Below are 21115 nucleotides of genomic sequence, written 5' to 3' on the forward strand. Positions count from 1 at the left end.
GAAAGTTCCAAATTTCGAAATGACTTTCTCCCATAGGCTCCATTTTATCCAAATAATCCACATTTTTAAATATAATTTCATTTTTCTCTGTAATAATAAAAAGTACCTTGTACTTGATCCAAAGATATTATGAATCCTTATTTGAAGCAAAACCAGCCTATTGGGTTTATTCAATGTTTACATGATTTTCCAGTAGGGATGCACCGAATCCAGGATTCGGTTCGGGATTCGGTCTTTTTCAGCTGGATTCCGATTCGGCCGAATCCTTGTGCCTGGCCGAACCGAATTTGCATATGCAAATTAGGGTGGGGAGGGAAATCACTTGACTTTTTGTCACAAAACAAGGAAGTAAAAAATGGTTTCCCCTTCCCACCCCTAATTTGCATATGCAAATTAGGATTCAGATTCGGTACGGTATTCAGCCAAATCTTTCTCAAAGGATTTGGGGGTTCGGCCGAATCTAAAATAGTGGATTTGGTGCATCCCTATTTTCTAGTAGACTTAAGGTATGAAGATCCAAATTACGGAAAGATCAATTATCAGGAAAACCCTAGGTTCCAGAGAGAAGAGACTGGAATATGCATAGGAGAGACCTGAATAGAAAGATGAGTAATAAAAAGTGGCAATAACTATAAATGTGTAGTCTTGCAGAGCATTCGTTTTTACGTGGGGTCAGTGACCAAATTTGAAAGCTGTAAAGGTTTAGAAGAAGAAGGCAAATAATTTAAAATTTATAAAAAATAAAGGCCAATTGAAAAGTTGCATAGAATAAGCCATTCTATAATATACTAAAAGTTAACTTAAAGGTGAATAACCCCTTTAAGGCAAACAATCCCAAGTAGGATTCACAATCACTAGACTTTCAAGATATTTTTCCATATCTGTGGCAGTTGGGTTTTATGGTGGGAACATTACAAGAAGAGTATGACACACATCTCCGACGCATAGGGCAGGCAGAGTATGGCACACACAGGAGGCATAGAGCAGGCAGAGTGTGACACACACAGGGAGCATACGGAAGTCAGAGTATGGCACACAAAAGGAGCATAGGGGAGGCAGAGTATGGCACATACAGGGAGCATAGGGAAGGCAGACTACAGCTGGAGACAGGGAAACGTATCAGGACGACTCTAATATGAGCAGTTCACAGGCCCGGATTTGTGGAAAGGCCAGAAAGTCCTGGGCCTAGGGAGGCAGAATTTAAGAGGGGCGGCATGCTGCCCAACCACGCCCGCATTGGTTCGGAAGCACTGGGAATTTGCAGGAGAAACAATAGTTTTTAAAATGCCATGTACACCAATCACCAGTACTCCAGATCCGATGCTGAAAATTTCCGCATGTACACAAAGGAAGGGAGGGGATGGGGGTGATGAGTGGCAGTAGGCCATGGGGCACCTGCATTATAAATCCAGCCCTGGCAGTTCATATTGTGCTGTATACAGTGACACAATGCTGGTGCCCCTCCAGCAGTTTGCATTAGGTGTGAACAGTGTAGGCACTTTCAGTCTGAGATGTGAACAGTAAAGGGCTTTAGGGGTGTGAACAATAGAGGGGTTATTGATGTGAACAGTGCAGGGGGGAATAGAGGTGTGAATTATGCAGGATTTTACAATCTGAATTTGAAGTGTAATCTGTGCAGTGGCTAGTTAATTTCAGTACTGATACATTTTAAAGCTTGCACCTGGTAAGCAGGTTTTAAATGATGTATTATGGATAAAAAAAGTGTTGGAATAGAAATAATGTTTTTCGTGCTAGGGGTGATGTTACCAGTTCAGATACACAGCAGCCCTAATGCAGTAGGCCCATGTTTCCTTGTGAAGCTCCATATGTCTTATCTTGACCAGCCTTTTCCTTGGTGCCACCCGAGCTCCACATTCTCCACTTGTACAGGGCCGCTGGTGCTTTCTGGGAAACATGTCAATAATGTGCATGAAGGCTTATGTATTGAGTGGGGAGAGGGTCAGAGACTACTTTCTAGTCTTAAAATGTAATAACATGTATTGAATATGTTTACTGAAATTCCGTTTCTGCATTCCAGGTATTTCAGAGTTTGGAGGACCATCACCTGGAGGTAGTATCCTTCTTTCATGAGAATAGTTTTTATGGACTAATTGCATGAGTGGGGAGAGGGTCAGAGACTACTTCTAGTCTTAAAATGTAATAACATGTATTGAATATGTTTACTGAAATTCCGTTTCTGCGTTCCAGGTATTTCAGAGCTTGGAGGACCATCACCTGGAGGTAGTATCCTTCTTTCATGAGAATAGTTTTCATGGACTAATTGCTCGTGACTCTGAGTAAACCCTCTGTAACATCCCTTCATACTACGGCTCCCATGCCCTCAAACTCAGTTGGAATGGGAAGAATTTGACCACCAATCAGTTTCTAACGCAGGAAGTTGTCAAGCAGTTCGGCCTAAAAGATGAGCCACTTTCCAATTTTTGCAGCTCTCTTAGGTAAGTAGATGAAGTAGCAGCAGTGTGAAGAACATGTCTGGTAGTGCCCTAGACCACAAGGTTCCAATTTAAGTCAATGGGAAATTGCAACAAATTCTTCAGCCTTTTGATTAGCCTAAAGAATGAAATATACAGTATCCTATACACTTACTAGCCTCTTTTTATGGAACAGTCATTGACTCTTTATGGACCCAGCATTTTGCCACTTGAATGTTTTCAATGCTATGAACATACACCAAACCACTCCAAATTGCCACCCCCACCCAATTCATTTCTGTAGAAATTGCTTGTGCCTGTAAATACATTATTGCATTAGCTAGTACTTGCAAGCTGTTCCCATAAGAATGAATTGACAAACATTTTGCTCAACAAAACCTTTGGTGTTCCATTACACTTATAGGAGGGAAAATATATCATGTTATCTCATGTTTTCCAAAAAGTGCACACATACATTCACTTTATCCTTTCCCTTCAGTTTTCTTAGTCTATAATTTGCCTTCATCTCCCTTGTGCAGCTAAGTTTTAATCATATCCTGTCCTGTGTAGTAACCCTTTCTACAATAACTTCTCCCCACTTATTGAAATACATTTTGAATATAAATGTAGCTGCAGCCTATAAGTGTTTACCAGCCCTGTCAAGTCTCTATAGTACTTGACACTGGGATGACAGAACTTATCTTTAAAGGAACAGTAACACTAACATTTTTTAACACTTAATTCATCCTCAAATAGCTATAGTACTAGGTCAGGTTTACTCTAATTTTTTTTTTTTTTTTTAAATCTTGAGATTGACTTCCAACGTGCTCCATAGCAGAAAGGGTGACGGCAGCTTGAATTCCTCTGCTATGCTGAGCTTAAAGGAATTGTTCAGTATAAAAATAAAAACTGGGTAAATAGATAGGCTGTGCAAAAAAAACATTTGTCTAATATGGTTAGTAAGCCAAAAATGTAATGTATAAAGACTGGAGTGATTGCATGTTTAACAGAACAGAAAACTACTTCCTGCTTGGTTTCCACTGATTGGGTTTCTTATAAAACAAGAACATGAGTAGATTTCACTTTCATTCTTCTTTAACTTTTTAGTTTGTTATTTGTTCCATTCTGACCCCACCCACCCCTATCTATTGATAATAATTAGATAAACTGCGCTATTTGATCCAGAGGAAGGCAAAAAACCTCTGGCAAGCTGCTTACTAGAGGGGAAAATTCCTTCCTGACCCTTTAACGGCGATCGGATTTGCTCCCAGGTTCAATGCACCAAATTAAATCAAGGCAAGCAGGGTGAAGGAAACAGAAGGGAATATGGCAGCATACACATGAGCACCTTTTAGCTACAAGGTGAACACTACATTCCATTCTATTGGACCCCAAGCAGCCTATAGACCCGGCTTCTGCAGTCTGAGGGATAGAGTGGACAGGAATGCAGGGTCTACCGAGTGGCTTAAAGGTGCTCCTGTCTATGTAACCATATTTAGGGGGAAAGAAGGGGCACTGTGGTTGAAATTGAGATGGGGGGAATGGAAATAGAAGGTAATATGTCAGCATACATACGAGCACCTTTAAGCTACAAGGTGAACACTGCATTCCTCTCCATTCCATTGGACCCCAGGAAGCCTGCAGAACCCAGCTTTAGCAGTCTTGAGGGATGGAATGGAAAGGAATGCAGGGTCTACTGAGTGGCTTAAGGGTGCTCTTGTCTATGAAACCATATTTTAGGTGTAAGGGGGGCAGCGCTGTTGAAATTACGGTGGAGGGAATTGAAACAGAGGGGAATATGGCTACATATACATGCGAGCACCTTTAAGCTACAAGGTGAACACTGCATTCCTCTCCATTCCATTGGAACCCAGGCAGCCTGCAGACCCGGCTTCTGCAGTCTGAGCGATGGAGTGAAAAGGTCTACCGAGTGGCTTGAGGGTGCTCCTGTCTATGGAACCATATTTTAGGTGTAAGTGTGGCACCACTGGTGGAATTACGGTAGAAATAATTGGGGAAATAAGGGACACTGTGGTTGGAATTGCGGTAGAGGGAACTAAAATAGAAGGCAATATGGCTGCATATACATGAGCACCATTAAGCTACAAAGTGAACCCTGCATTCCTCGTCATTCCATTGGACCCCAGGCAGCATGCAGACCCGGCTTATGCAGTTTGAGGGATGGATTGAAAAGGAATGCAGGGTCTACCAAGTGGCCTAAGGGTGCTCCTGTCTATGGAACCATATTTTAGGTGTAAGGGGGGAGCACAACTGGTGGAATCATGGTGTATTGGAGTGGAAGATCATGAAGATCACCTACACAGAGGTGCATCGATACGTGGTACCATGTAAACTGCGACGGGGCTGGTGGGCTCTCTGCAAAACCAAACAAAATAACGTTAAACTTGTACCCAAGGGTTTTACCTTAGCAAGTGATATCTCTGTAGAAATTCTATAAAATTTTGGGGGATTTTAATCAGAAATAAGCCAGTTATGTAAATTAACATTACTAAATGCGAATATACCTTTTCCCTCTGTTATTATGGGACAAGTTGCAAATCGCAGGTTTCTCTGCATTTTCAAGCCATTTGATCCCAATCCCAATTCCTTGCCAAAATGATGAAGATACACTTCCTATTAGTTTCTATGGCATCTCAATAGGTTTCAGCTGCGCAGGATTCATATGATTTTTTTGTGGTTGTTTTTCACAAAATCACAGCATTGCAATGGCTTTCAATACATCAACTGATGAAGGGAGGTTTATCCCCCCGAAACGTTGATCACGAGGTGATATAATAAAGAGGGGTGTCCCCCCAACTGCTGATCATAGCGTGTGTGCGGATCCGTTTCTTGTTTGCTGTTTCAATACATCAGCCATATTACAAAATAGTAATAATTGAACAAATATATTCATTAGATACTGTACCTGGATATGTTTCCATGTACTTCCTGAAAATTGCCCAGTTTATCTCCTCTAGTTGTTTGTAGAGGGATTTCAGTTGGGCTTTGGCCTTCATCTTGTCCTGCTGGACCGCATTCATAAATCTGATTTTCCACCACCTCGTTAATTCCAGGCTGTCTCTAGCTAAACAATAATCATAGCTTGTCCATTTTATTTCGCCAATGATGTCCTTCCTCATGCTCTCCAGATCAGTGATTTTACAGATCCTCTCCTCCTTCCTGTAGATCCACTGTGAGCCCTAGAGAAATGTAAGAAACAAGAAGACATTAAGGTTTCCAGCAGTTTGTGTTTAATCCCCAGTAATAATAAAAGAGACAATTTCTTCCCATAGGAACAATAAGCAAAACAATATGTATTTATTACCACTAGGGGAGCTGTTACATTGATCGTCGTTGCAAAGCATAAGCTTTTTGGTTCAATAGAAGTGTTGGTGTTGAGGTGGGTAAGAAGACATGCTTTTAAGGCTTTCAAGTTAGCTGGGACAGTCGAATCATTTATAAGGTACAAGGAGGCCAATAAATCATGCAAAGAAGCTATACGGCAAGCTAAAATTGATATGGAAAAGGATATTTTTTTAAAATAATCCAAAATTATTTTTTAAATATGTTAATAGTAAAAAAATGAAGCAGGAAGGGGTGGGACCTTTAGTATCAGAGGGTGGTCAGTTTGTTGATGAAAACAAAATAAATGCACAGATTCTGAACTCATATTTTTCGTCTGTCTACACAAATGAGGAGCCAGTTAATGAAGGGTTCCTTCTTAGTAGTTCCAATTTTAGTAATACAACTAATGATGCATGGTTCACACATGAGGAAATTCAAAAGAGACTAGAACATGTTAAGATTAACAAAGGTACGGGCCCAGATGGCATTCATCCCAGGGTACTTAGAGAGCTGTATGTCACGATCGCCGCCCGGAGCAGGACCAGGAGCTCCGGGCGGCGCAGCTATCACTTCCGACGCCGCTCCCAAAATGGCGGCGCCCATGGCCGCCACGTGGGTAGCGGCGCCGGCGCAGAGACGCCTGCGCGCAAGTGCGCAGGCGCGAAGACGTCACAACGACGCGACGGACGCAGGCGCAGCGCGTCGGTCGCAGACGTGCTGACGCCGACGCAAGGGCGCCAAAAATCCCCTTTAAAAGGACGCCTGAGGCGCCAAGATGGCGCCCGAAAATAGGATCTTGTTCCTGAATAGATTCCTGGGTTCCCTGTTGCTGTTCCTGTTATCCCTGAGTATATTCTTGATTGATCTCTTGTTGTTGACCCCCTGCCTGGACTTTGGACTCTGCTTATATTCTGCCTGCCTTTTGAACTGTTGCCTGAACTCTATTACCCCTTCTGCTAAATCCCTGGATACCACGATCCTGATCCCTCCTGAGGGGCTTCCTCCTAAATCCGGACTACTCCCCAGAGGGAACTCCCGGTTCCCTGACATTATTTTCGGGCCATGGATTCCACTGAGGAAGCTCAGCCAGAAGCTCAGCCAGATTTCGGCAGGGCCTTTCGGGGCCTGCATTCCCGCATGGAGGCGTATGAAGCCCGGCAGAATTACGTGGGACTCACGCTGGAGGCGATCTTGGAAAAGCTCTCCTTGTTGACACCAGCGACCCCCCGGGCGGCACCTCCTCCGCAAGCGGCTGCTGCCATGGCTACCCAGCCCTCCACTTCTGGTCCTCATATTCCTGCTCCGCCTCTCTACGATGGCGATCCTCAAGCCTGTCGAGGATTCGTGAATCAGTGCCAGATTCGATTTGCCCTACACCCCACTGAATTTGACTCTGAACGTGCTAAGGTGGGGTTCGTGATTACTCGTCTGGCAGGGAAAGCTCTCGAGTGGGCATCTCCACACTGGGAGAAGCAGTCCCCACTGATGGATGACGCAGAAGCATTTCTCAAAGAATTTAAGATCGTCTTCGATGCTCCCGGCCGGGTGACTTCCGCTGCGTCCCGTCTGTTCCAAATCCGCCAAGGGAGTCGCAGTGTAGCGGAGTATGCTATTGAATTCCGTACACTTGCTGCTGAGACTCGTTGGAACAACGACGCATACCATACTGCATTTTATAATGGTCTCTCCCTTCGCATCAAAGATGACCTGGTCTCTCGTGAATTACCCACGCAAGTTGAAGACCTCATCGCCTTGGCTGTCAAGGTGGACACTCTTCTGAGAGAGCATCAAACCCTGAGAGTTCGTGTCAGGAAATTTCAACTCATGTTGGCACCTCGCTTCGAGAGGCCTCTCCTGCAGGCTTCTGTCACCTCTCCTGCCCAAGCATCCATTTCTCTTCAGGAAGAACCCATGCAAGTGGGAAGAACCCGCCTCACTGAACAAGAAAGACTCCGCAGACGGATGTCAGGCCTGTGTCTGTATTGTGGCGGACATTCCCACTTCGCTAATGCCTGTCCTGCAAAGGCTAAGAGTTTTGTACCCCGAGGTATGTCTATGGTAACTCATGTAGGGGGCACTACTCAAAAGTCTCGAGATAGGTCTCTGGGGAAGACTCAAGAAAACTCACACAGGTTTCTCCTTCCCTTCCAGATTCGTCTGACCGATAAGACCATCTTCGGGAATGCTTTCCTTGATTCCGGAGCCGGGGGTAACTTCATGGACGCTCTCTTTGCTAAGAACATGGGAATCCCCCTATTTCCTTTGCCTTCTCCCATGAGGATTGTCGCCATAGATGATAAACCCCTGGAGTCTGTACTCACGATGACCACTGGTGAACTATTTGTGCAGGTTGGGACCCTGCATAAAGAGAGACTTTCGTTTCTTATCATCTCTTGTCCCGATGTTCCTGTTGTTTTGGGTCTCCCCTGGCTGCGCCTGCACAATCCCACCATAGACTGGTCCACAGGGCAGGTCTCTCGTTGGAGCCCATTCTGCCTACAGCATTGCCTTCCTGCTAAACCCCTCAAGAAGGTAACTATTTCCTCAACCGAGTTAAAGTCTCTTCCCTCCTGTTATAAGGAATTCTCCGATGTGTTCTGTAAGAAGTCTGCGGAATTCCTTCCTCCACATCGCTCTTATGACTGTCCTGTCGAACTCCTGCCTGGAGCCATGCCCCCCAGAGGCCGCACTTACCCTCTCTCTCCTGCTGAGACTACTGCAATGAAGGAATACATCCAAGAAAATCTCCAGCGGGGGTTTATCCGCCCTTCTACCTCTCCTGCAGGGGCTGGCTTCTTCTTCGTGGAGAAGAAGGACGGAGGCCTTCGGCCATGCATAGACTACCGGGGCCTGAATAAAATCACTGTAAAAAACAGGTACCCTCTGCCCTTGATCGTAGAGCTCTTCGACCAGCTGAAGGGGGCGAAGATATTCTCTAAGTTGGATCTCCGAGGGGCGTACAATCTCATTCGCATCCGTGAGGGTGATGAATGGAAGACGGCTTTCAACACTCGTGATGGGCACTATGAATATCTCGTTATGCCCTTCGGCCTTTGCAATGCCCCTGCCGTCTTCCAGGAGTTTGTTAACGATGTGTTCCGGGATCTCCTAGGAAGGTTCGTAGTCGTATACCTGGACGACATCCTGATCTTTTCTAAAGACCTAGAAAGCCATCGCTCCCAGGTGAAGGAGGTACTCTCTCGTTTGAGGAAGAACTCTCTCTTCGCCAAGTTGGAGAAGTGCGTCTTCGAGGTGTCCAAGATCCCCTTCCTAGGATACATTATCTCCCCTGAGGGATTTGAGATGGATCCCGTGAAAGTGTCTGCCATCCAGGAGTGGCCTATTCCGCTGAGTACCAAGGCAATCCAGAGATTTATCGGATTTGCTAACTACTATCGGCAGTTCATCCGGGGGTTCTCTTCCCGCATTGCACCTATCCTGGCTCTCATCCGGAAAGGGGGTAAACCCAGCTTGTGGCCCCCATCTGCCATTGAAGCTTTTCAGTCTTTGAAAGAGGCCTTCATGTCCGCTTCTGTTCTCCGACACCCCAATCCTGAACTACCCTTTTGCATCGAAGTAGATGCTTCTGAAGTCGGAGCCGGAGCCATCCTGTCTCAGAGACACCCCGCTGATGGGAAGTTGCATCCCTGTGCTTATTTCTCCAAGAAGTTCTCGTCCGCAGAGCAGAACTACGATGTCGGGAACCGAGAACTCTTGGCTGTTAAACTTGCTCTTGAAGAGTGGCGTCACCTCCTGGAGGGTTCTCTGATTCCTGTTCAGATTTACACCGATCATAAGAATCTCGAGTTCATCCAGTCCCTCAAGAGGCTAAACCCCAGGCAAGCAAGGTGGGCTCTCTTCTTCTCTCGGTTTAATTTTATCTTGACTTTTCGCCCAGGTTCCAAGAATCAGAAGGCCGACGCCTTGTCTCGTAGCTTCACTCCGGTGGACCGCTCTCCTGAGAGACAAGAGCCAATCATCCCTCCAGTCAAGATTATTGCCTCCCTGTATCCACAGTTTGCTGATCAAATCCTGGCTGGTCAATCTTCTGCTCCTTCAGATACTCCCATTGGAATGGCATTTGTTCCTCCTGAGCTGCGTCTGCCTATTCTGCAACAGACCCATTGCTCCCGGCAAGCCGGACACCCTGGTCCAGCTAAGACTCTTGAACTCTTACGACGCCTGGTCTGGTGGCCTGATATCCGCAAAGATGTGAAGGACTTTGTTGCTGCCTGTAATGTTTGTGCCACATCTAAGTCAAGCCATTCCCGCCCCAGTGGGTTACTACAGCCTTTGCCGGTTCCTTCCCGTCCCTGGACCCACCTGTCCATGGACTTCATTGTCGAACTTCCTCCCTCTTGTGGGAACACTGTGATCTGGGTTGTCATTGATCGATTCTCCAAAATGGCCCATTTCATCCCTTTGAAGAAGTTGCCCTCTGCGGTGGAGCTGTCCCAGCTATTTATCCAGTACATCTTCCGCCTGCATGGTTTCCCGGTGGAGATCGTCTCTGATAGAGGCACCCAGTTTACTGCTAAATTCTGGCGTTCCCTATGCAAAAACCTGGGAATTGTTCTTCAGTTTTCTTCTGCATACCATCCACAGACGAATGGGGCAGCTGAACGTGTCAACCAAGCCCTGGAACAGTTCCTGAGGAACCACGTATCCCTCTGCCAGGATGACTGGTCTGATCTCCTCCCATGGGCGGAATTCGCTCATAATAATGCTTGTCATTCCTCTACAGGAAGGTCTCCGTTCATGTCGGTGTATGGGCAGCATCCTCAAGCTTTTCCCCAAGACTTTGTACTTTCTGACGTCCCGGCTGCTGACGATTCCGCAGCCCATATGTCTGCTATTTGGGCTGCTACCAAGTTGAACCTAGAGAAGAGCGCTTTGGTTCATAAGACTTTCGCGGATCGTCGTCGAAGATCTTCTCCTCCCTACAAGGTGGGTGATAATGTCTGGCTCTCTTCCAGGAATATCCGGTTGAAGATACCATCTCCCAAGTTGGGTCCAAAATTCGTGGGTCCATTTCCCATCTTGGAGATAATCAACCCTGTGGCTGTCAGACTTCAGCTTCCACCAGAGATGAGAATCCCCAACGTGTTCCACGTGTCTCTGGTGAAACCCGCCATCACCAACCGGTTTTCTGGTGGTCAATCTCCTCCTCCTGCCATCTCTGTGGAGGGTCAACTCGAGTACGAGGTGGAGAAAATCCTAGACTCCAGGATCTCCAGAGGGTCCCTTCAGTACCTCATTCAGTGGAGGGGCTTTGGTCCTGAAGAATGCTCCTGGGAAGGACACCGTGATGTTCACGCTCCCCGTCTGGTGAGGGATTTTCACGCCAAGTTTCCCCAGAAACCTTGTCCCGGTGGTCCTGAGGCCCCCCGTGAGGGGGGGGTACTGTCACGATCGCCGCCCGGAGCAGGACCAGGAGCTCCGGGCGGCGCAGCTATCACTTCCGACGCCGCTCCCAAAATGGCGGCGCCCATGGCCGCCACGTGGGTAGCGGCGCCGGCGCAGAGACGCCTGCGCGCAAGTGCGCAGGCGCGAAGACGTCACAACGACGCGACGGACGCAGGCGCAGCGCGTCGGTCGCAGACGTGCTGACGCCGACGCAAGGGCGCCAAAAATCCCCTTTAAAAGGACGCCTGAGGCGCCAAGATGGCGCCCGAAAATAGGATCTTGTTCCTGAATAGATTCCTGGGTTCCCTGTTGCTGTTCCTGTTATCCCTGAGTATATTCTTGATTGATCTCTTGTTGTTGACCCCCTGCCTGGACTTTGGACTCTGCTTATATTCTGCCTGCCTTTTGAACTGTTGCCTGAACTCTATTACCCCTTCTGCTAAATCCCTGGATACCACGATCCTGATCCCTCCTGAGGGGCTTCCTCCTAAATCCGGACTACTCCCCAGAGGGAACTCCCGGTTCCCTGACATTGTATTAGAGAGCTGTATGATATTATGCCCTTTTTTTGTGCTTCTACGGAACCTGTTGAACTGGAACTATTCAAATGTTCCGATTGGCTGCCCACCTGCCTTAAATTACATAATTTGCCCCACCCTGGACATTTTCCAAGGGAGTCCCATGTTAGGGTTGCCCTGGAATAGAAAAGCATACAGTCCAGTTTATACTAGTGGGATAAAGTACATTGCTGGGGTGGGGACTGTACATTGAATTTCAGGGACAATAGTGGGTTGGGACCAACCAAGGTGGACTGTAGGGACAGAGTAAAGATAAATCCCCCAACTCACAAAGGTGAGACTAAAGAAGAACAGCTACAGCTACATCTATAATGAGCAGCATGGCAACTCCTACAGCGAAGGGATAAGCTAACCTTACTGTTGCAAGCGCATATTATAGAGGAGCAACTACAGGACCAGTACCTTTGTCCAGATGATCCCAAATGAGAAGATGTTATTAATCTCTGGCAGGGGGTCACTCAAGGTCTTCTTTGTCTTCTCTCTTCTCTTTGCTTCTCTCTCTTCTTCTTTTGCGGTCTCTCTTATAATCGCTTTCTCTCTCAAATCAGCCTCTCGCAAATCGCTCGGAATATTTCACTTTTTGGGGAGAAATAATAAGAGATTGTGAGCAGGAGCATAACGGGGCCGTGGACCCTGACACTTCTAGAGCCCCAGATGCCCTAAATGGCAGACAGCTCTTTATCCTTCTACACTGTGATTAAAAATAGTATGCCAATGCATAAACTACAGATCCCATAATGCACTCACTATAAGGCTGTAATTGGAAGTGAGGGAGCCTGACTGCTGTTGCGTATGCTATTTAGCTAACACAAATGTTGGGCAATCAGGATGTAGGCTTTTATCACTGGCATGTGGAAAGGGCCTTCATCGTCTCCCATGATGCACTATAAGGGTTGACCATAAGAGGTAGGTAGCATTTGTATTGCTTATAATGTCATGATCAGGGTGGGCTTATAACAGCACTACAGATCCCATCATGCTCTATGAATCCTTGTTATATTAATACAGGAGTCATCTCCATATTCCTATTGGTTTCCCTTTCCCCCTGCATGTACCTAGTGTGCCTGCTTCCCATAACCAGCTGCAATCTGATAAGTGCCCCTGCACCCATAATGCCAGGAATCCTAATGGCAGACATTTATTCTTCTGATTTGTGCTACTTGTCTTTCCCACTCTAGTGCTGAGGCCACTGACTGTTGCTAGGATGAGTGCAACCGTTGGAAAATGACAGTTGGCAAATGACTGTTGGCATTTACAGCAGAGGCAGAAAAAATTGTCTAATGCTTCTGTAGCGCTATAGTAAACTGACTTGTGCCAGGGCAGTTTTAGCTACTTTCCTTTGCGGGCTGAGACCACAGATGAGCTCTCTTTCTCAGGGGTAAGCCCTCGCAACACGGTGGAGGCAGAGTGTAATGTAACTGTAACCTGGTGCGATAGCACAATGATGGGCGCCAGTAGTTCTTTAACGGTTGAACAAAGAACTGTGTTTATTGAACAATAGCACATAGATCATTTAGCACATTGATCCACAATGGAGTATAGAACATACACAGCAGCATAAAGGAAGCATATATTCTCACAGCACGTATAGGCTGAATCCCCACAGGCTAGGGAATATACAGCAGAGAGTAAGTTGACAGCATGTGATGGGTATTGCCCAGTTTTCAGGATATCTTCCAGTAGCAGACTAGGGGAACTCCTGACATCCCTATCTCAACACTTGGTTCCTTACTCTGGGTCAGTAATACCCTGGGATCTTAATCCCTCTAATCTCCTCGGCGGAGCCTTGAGTTGCTAAACTAAATAACCTCTCTATCACTCCTAGAGCGATCTATAAACAAGTATAGCTGTCTAATTACTAGGGCCAAGGCGCCTAGGGTCAGAATTACCCATTCCCTTCCAGCCTGCTTGATTGAGCTAAAGCAATGGACCCAGAGCACATGGTTCCTAAACCTTTTATACTCTGGCACAGTGCCATCTGGTGTACACTGTGTGAACTACAGGGGTTACATAAGCACAAGGTCCCCATAAGGACCCACTGAGGTGTCCCTATTACTAGGGATGTGCCTGTCCGTAAGATGTAAGGGTGTCTAAGATTTTTACATCCCTACACTTCAAATGCAACAACAAGTACACCAAACACCCATTGCCTTAGAACTACAAGTTTTTATGGTGTCACTCCCATTAGAGATGGCATATGGGGAGATTTTAGGCACTTTGACACCCACATGTGTTAGTTGATTGGGGGTCAGGGCTGCCATCAGAAACCCATTTTCAGGTGATACCCTGTATAAGTGTAATATCTAGGTATCTGTATCCAATTAATACTGAGTTTATTTGAATATATGTTCAGTGCCTCTCAACCGGCTGCAGTTCCCGTGTACAATTGCAGAAATTTCACGTTTAGAAAGGAATACCCAGAGAGCACAATGTATCTTATACAATCATAGTGTCTTTATTGCAGGAATGTAATGCCAAGTTGCCTTAAATAACCCCCTCCCATTCCTGCTTGTCACACAGATGCCATTTGGAACAGTTTCATGACAACAAGCTCCCCAAGCAATTAGATTGGTAGGCAGTGGGGCAATTTTGGGAGTGATGGCCCCACTACCCAAGCTACTATAAATGATGGGTGACAAAACACCCGAAACTGCCCTTTGTATCATCTAAATACGCCCCCCTGTTCCCCGTGTATGGATCTGCTGCACTTACCTCTGAATCCAGAAATGAAATAACGGTCATCTGTACCTGAGCCGTTAAATCCAGGCCCGGACTGGCAATCTGTCTGGTCGGGCATTTGCCCGAGGGGCCACTCTTTACTTTATTCAATTGGGCCACTCCTGAACGATAATCCTAATTGGAAACTGCTCTGCACTTGCCAGTGAGTGATCCTGTAAACACGCGAACGAGCACGGCCGCAACGGCTTAATCACCTTAACCCAGTGTTGCCTCATCGTAGATCACAGCTACGTCACGATGTGTAGGAGGAAGCAGGCGCGAGGATTCATTCTCTCCCTGGGAGCGCACAGACACTGTAAAAGACGCGCACACCGTGTAGGAGACCTACTGGCTTCTTTTCTTCCTGCACAGGCTGCTGTATCTAATACTCTGTCTCTGCGAGCAGTAAGGGAGTGAGTACATTCGCGCTGACTTTGTTCGGGGCTTTCTGCAGTCCTTGGAAGATTTATGGCTGGCCTGGCTGCCGCCCTTACTGCTGAAGTTAGTTTCTCTAGCTTCTCTGAGCCTGTACTGTTGCATATAAATCATGGCTGAGCAAGTATAACTACCGACACACTCTTCAAACCCAAACCGGCAGGAATGCAAAGAAGGAGAACAGTGCAGGCTCCGTGAATCCAGAGAAACTAACTTCAGCAGAACAACCAAAAGAGGGATTTCGGGTCATTATTTAGGTGGAAAAAATTAAAGATAGTTAACCCTGTCAAGGTTAGATGTGTTATTGGAGGTGGGTAGGAAGATTTTTTACATAATTTTTTTTGCGTTACTGGTCCTTTAAACTTGTTACTCATTTTTTTACTCATTCTTTAAAGGAGAACCAACTCCTTTTTATTAAAATCCCGTACCCTACATAGACCCCCCCCCGCCTAGGCAGTAGCAGAAATAACAAATAAAAAAACAAACAAATACAATAAGTATTGTAGAAATTATACCTATATTGGCTAACAATAAAAATACATTGCAAGCTTTCAGAGCACCAAGGCCCCTTTGTCAGGTATTTTGCCTGACGAAAGGGCCTTGTTGCTGGTGCTCCGAAAGCTTGCAATGTATTTTTATTGTTAGCCAATATAGATATCACTTCTACAATACTTAGGGGCAGATTCACTAAGGGTCGAATTTCGAAGTAAAAAATACTTCGAAATTCGACCCTCGAATTGAAATCCTTCGACTTCGAATATCGAAGTCGAAGGATTTAGCGCTAATCCTGCGATCGAACGATCGAAGGATTTTTCGTTCGATCGAACGATTAAATCCTTCGAATCGAACGATTCGAAGGATTTTAATCCAACGATCGAACGAAAATCCTTCGATCAAAAAAAGGTTAGCAAGCCTATGGGGACCTTCCCCATAGGCTAACATTGACTTCGGTAGCTTTTAGCTGCCGAAGTAGGGGGTCGAAGTTTTTTTTAAAGGGCAAGTACTTCGACTATCGAATGGTTGAATAGTCGAACGATTTGTACTTCGAATCGTTCGATTTCGTTCGATTTTGATCGAATTCGAACGAATTTAACCAATTCGATGGTCGAAGTACCCAAAAAATACTTCGAAATTCGAAGTATTTTTCATTCGAATCCTTCACTCGAGCTTAGTGAATCTGCCCCTTATTGTATTTGTTTGTTTTTTCATTTGTTACTCTTTATGCACATAATTGTTTGCAGTTTTACCCCAATATATGAGTGGATGAGTACAAGAACATTGCGTGTTGACATGTGGGCTGCTTTGATTTTTTTGCCCGGGCTGCTTTTTTACCCCCAGTCCGGCCCTGGTTAAATCACCTTCCTTGCAGCTTTCAGCCAATCAGAGCTGAGCTGGGAGTGATGTCACCGAGATAAGGCATGATATCTCAGTAACTGACAGCCAATCGCATACATATCAAACTTGCACATTCTGAAACAACACTAATAAACTATAAACATAAGCAGCTTTAGAACCAGGGCCCCCATCAGATCGCCTAGGACCCCTGACTGGACCCCCCCGTCCCCATTTAATGATGGCCCTGCTTAGATCTCTGTCTGTAACTGAACTACAGCTCAGCTACTAGTTACGTGTATTACGGGGACAGTTGGGCAGTTTAGCAATGGCTAGAGACATACAGAGATCTCTGAGGCAGTAACGGGAGCCCCCACTGAGGGGGTACAGGGGGTTCTGAATTTAGCATAGGAAGTGTAACTTTAGTACCAAATGTCACATATAAAACAAAAAGTTTGATCCTGTTGTGGCACTTCCATATATTCCTGCACTAGCAGGGAGGATGCTGGTAGTTGTATGCTCCAGTATATGAAATAAAAATTTTTCTATCATATTCTTGCATACCATCTTAGTTATTACCACATTTGACTTTACATGTCTAGCGGCAGGCTGTACCCTTACATATGTTGTCAGGGTCGGGCTGGGGGTCCGGACCCACCGGGATTACTGTCTCAGGGCCCTGCTCTACCCCCCCAGTGTTAGCAGCTGTCAGTGAGCTTTTGAGAGACACATAGGTACAGAGGTTTTTCTGCTCACAGTGAAAGCTGCAGGGGTCTGTTCTGAAGCACTCACTGAAGCACTTAGTTACTCATGTCCAGAGAGAGTCCCTGACTAAAGGTGGCCATACACTATTAGAGGTCGCCAAACGAGCAAATCTTAATCCGATATGCCCACTAACGGCTGGGCGATATCAGGTTAATCCGAACATTCGGCCCTGGGGCCCGAACGATCAGATTAAAATTCTGTGAATGGGCTCCGACGGGTCACAGGATCGCATCAACTAGCCGATGTGTTCCTGGATCAATGAAAAAAATCAAACTTGCTCGATCTATATCTGCCGATTTTTGGCCTGATATCGATTGGGGGGACCCGTTGGGAGTCCCCACACACGGGCAGATAAAATGCCCAATAGGTCTAAAGGACCCATATCAGCAGCTTTAATCTGGCCGTGTTTGGCCACCTTAACTCAGAGTTGGAGAGCTGAAAAGCGGTAAATTGGGTTCTGTTCTATTCTATTCAACATCCAATCACTCCAGCCTTTATACATCACATTTTTGGCTAACTATATTGAAAACATTTTTTTATTTTGCACAGTCTATCTATTTACCCAGTGTTTTAATTTTACACTGAACTGTTTCTTTAATATATATGCTCACAATATTACCCCCAAAGCTGTCTGAAGGAAAATAAACATTTCAACTGCAGATGCTTAACAAAAAAAAAAAAAAAAAGCTTAGGTGCTTTAGGGTCATCCATGTGAAGCTGACTTCTGGTTCAGCAGACAGAGGAATTCAAGCGGCCGTCACCTTTTCACATTGGAAGTCAGATTGAAACTCAAGATTTAAAAAGAAAACCAAAGGGGAGACTAAGCCTGACTTATAGAGAAGTTTTGGGGGAATTAAGTGTTAAGCTAACTTGGTGTTACTGGTCCTTTAAAAAGGTTTAGGGGCGATGATCCTCTCCTTAAATAGAAGTCCCTCTCATGACCGTTATCCCATGTTCTATTACTTGACTGGGCGCTCCACGTTTTCCCGTCAGCTCATGAAACACCAAGGCAACAGTTTCTCTACAATTTATTGGTCCCAAGTTGTCCATTACATTATTGTCCATTAAGGGAGACTTTCAGTGCCTGGCAGAGTGCCTGGCAGAAAAGCAAAGATGTTTATGGTTAATGAATATAATATTATTATAGCTGTGTCAGTTATGTCTTGCCTTTCATTTTTATCTTGCCATTGTTGCACCGTAATTGTGTGAGAGTAATGGTAAAAAAAAAAAACAAGTTCCAACAACATTGTAGCTGCATTTGGGTGTGTAAATATTGAATACAGTCTACCTGACATTAATTCACTTTGATCCCCCCTCACCCCACAGAAATTCAGTGATCCCTACAAACATCCAGCGACACAATGAACTGCCCCAAAACCTGAGGTAGAGGTTACAACCTGTACTAAACCTACAATACAAGTTCATACCTCCCAACTGTCCCTTTTTCGGAGAGACAGTCCCTCTTTTGACAACTCAACCCTCAGTCCCTCATTTGTACTGGATTTGTCCCTCTTTTCTCTGCACTGAACAGCCAGAAAAATAAACAAAGTTTCTCACTTAATTGGCTTTTAGCAGAGAGCCCAGAATAGCTAACAGGTGCAAATAAGATACTTTGTAACATTTTTGAGACACAAAAACACCGTTTAGATAAGGAGAAATATTTTCAAACTTTCATAACCTGCCAAATTTTGTAAAACAAATATGGTAATTAGGGGGTGTGGCCACAGAAAGGGTGTGGTCAAAAAATTGCTGCGCTACATGCGGGAAAAAATTTTTTGTCCCTCTTTTTACTTCCAAAATGTTGGGAGGTATGCAAGTTGACAACCCTGGGAATTTAGTTGCAGGTCCTGCCAAGAGTCCACAGCCCGCCACTAGAACCCATTTAACACTTTCCCGTGTTTGAATTTGCCCCTCAGAATAGGTAAAGCCGCAGTGGAGCGGTCACATGGTAGGATCACATGACCGTGACGTCAGGTTCTTTCCTAGGATAGGAACTAGCCGCTACAGTCCCAAAATGCGTTAAAATCCATTTTAGTGTTCTCTGTAGCTTTCTTCCTGAAACAACCCTTTCCAGCCGAGGCGCATGCGCGAGATTTCAGAACTGCGCAGCGCGAGGACGGAAGAATTGGGGATCTCCTACCTAGATGATATCATTCTGACGCGGCTCCCCTTTGGTTTCCATGCTGCACAGGTGACGGCGGCCGCCATATTGGCGGAGCCCTGTGGCTGCGCGGACAAGCCGCGGTTCCGGAAAGGGGGGGTGTGGGGGAATTGGGATTCGTAGCTTCCATACTCATCCACCCCCTTCTGGGTGCCTTTTTTCTGTCCTGCGAGGAGCAGGCGGGTCATGGCTGAACCAAACCACCCGTGAAAGAAGGGGTGTTGTGGGGATGCCGCAGCGGCTCAGGCAGCTGGAGAATCCGTGGCAGAAAATGGAGATGTATGTGACCAGCAGCAGCAGTAGCAGCGAGGTGTGTCCCACTGTTGCCGCTGAGTGATCTGCAGATAGGGAAGCTTTCTGCTCTTTCACAACTACAGCTCCCAGCAGGCGCTTTCCACAGGAGCTGCTTGGGGGCACTCTGGGACTTGTAGTTCTGTAGCTGCTCAGCCACCTTCGCTTTATTATGCCTGTCTGTCAGTGCGTCTCTGATTCCTTTGTATCCCTGTGTTCAGTTTCTAGCAGGCTTACTGCAAGTCCTAGCACATTGAGAGCTATAGTTTAGCAAAACCCAACTGCTGCTGAATCTCAGTTGTGTTTACCTTTAGGTCCCCCCATGTTGTCATGCTGTTTGTACTTGTGTATTTGTGCCTGCCTTGCTGTATACTGGACTGATGTTCTCCTTGGTACATGTTGTCTCTAGATACAACCATATGCTGCCACTCATTTACGTCTTTGTTACCCATTCCTATGTGACCGCTTTCCTTCCAGTGGCCTTTAATGTTGGACAATTATCAAAGGGTTATTTATCATATTACCTGGTTTATTTTTATGTTGCCTGGCAGTGTACTGGTTGGTTGCAAGCTGCAGAATGCGGACGTTTCTATGCAACCAATGAAATATTAAGTTATGGGGATTTAACCGGCGTCCACGTTTAAAGGCACAGTTGGGAAAACCTTGACGGCGATGCTAAACTACAACTCTGACCAGCCAAAAGCTGCTGTAGTTGCATGTGGACAGTTGTAGTTGAACAGCTGAACGCTCATTGCTTGGCATCCCTTGCCTTATGCATTTAGTGGTGCTCTGAATACTTGGTTTGTTGTGACAGATTGTCACTCATTATGACTAGAATACAAGGTATATGCCATAACCTGCTCAAATGCACTATATTATGTGTTATAAATGCTTTAGGTGAGATATTCCCTCTCTGATATGCGTGCCATGCAATGTCTTTCTGAGTGTTATGACTTAGCACAGTGTGTGGGGTCATGTCAGGATTTCATCCTTAAGTCAAATGTAAACAGACACGTCTGATCTTGTGCACTAAATGTTGAAAATGACTACTGAGCGGTTGTTGTGTGCAAGAAAATGCATTTTCATCTTTAGGTGAATTATTTTATTCGTTTGAGGTGCCCAGTCCTAAATAAGATGGCTGGTATTGAGGAGCACCCCATTGTTAGTGTATCTATGCAATGCTCCACTTCACCAATGCTTATATGATATTTGCTGGACCAGTGTGCCAAATTTGGACTAATTTGCTCCCTCCTGTCAGTGTCATGCTGCACTTGCTCCCCCGGTGTGGGGATTTGACACCATGCTGCCAAGCATCCATATATGTGTGGGTGTGTCACGTTCACTTCAGAGTGTGGGATTGCGTGTGCATAGCTAAGCGTCTGAGAACATGCAATGCACCAATGCTAATCTTTGTATGGCACTGTTAATATTTCATCTCTACTTTTGTTTATTTTATGTACCAGTATGTGGCATACATTCGTTGTTCTCGTGTTTGCATAGTTTCCTTTTAATTTTTCTTTTGTGATATTATGCTTTTATAGTTGACAGATTCTAAATCAAAAGCAGCAACCTATAATCTGCATATTCAAGCATACATTCTCAGACACACACAATCATTTATGCTGCTCTCAAAAATGTAAATTGTTTAGTAA

The 21115-nt window shown here is 45.5% G+C and overlaps 1 protein-coding gene and 1 long non-coding RNA gene across 3 annotated transcripts in view; one reads left to right on the forward strand and one right to left on the reverse strand.

Moving 5' to 3' along the window:
- Window positions 1–17720: 17720 nt before the first annotated feature.
- LOC121397719 lies at window positions 17721–19287 on the reverse strand. Its single transcript, XR_005963859.1, has 2 exons — window positions 19152–19287; window positions 17721–18095 (listed from the first exon to the last, which is right to left on the reverse strand). It is a non-coding gene; the product is annotated as an uncharacterized LOC121397719 (long non-coding RNA).
- LOC108700150 (ribosomal protein S6 kinase alpha-6) overlaps window positions 18984–21115 on the forward strand; it is a 50709-nt gene continuing 48577 nt past the window's right edge. Inside the window, exon 1 of one of the 2 annotated variants that reach the window (XM_018233062.2) lies at window positions 18984–19202. In XM_018233062.2, the coding sequence (XP_018088551.1) occupies window positions 19095–19202 (108 nt within the window). In that variant the 5' untranslated portion in view covers window positions 18984–19094. The other variant, XM_018233063.2, reaches the window with a different exon arrangement.

This window comes from Xenopus laevis, chromosome 8S (genome assembly GCF_017654675.1).
Source record: "Xenopus laevis strain J_2021 chromosome 8S, Xenopus_laevis_v10.1, whole genome shotgun sequence".
Lineage (NCBI taxonomy): Eukaryota > Metazoa > Chordata > Amphibia > Anura > Pipidae > Xenopus > Xenopus laevis.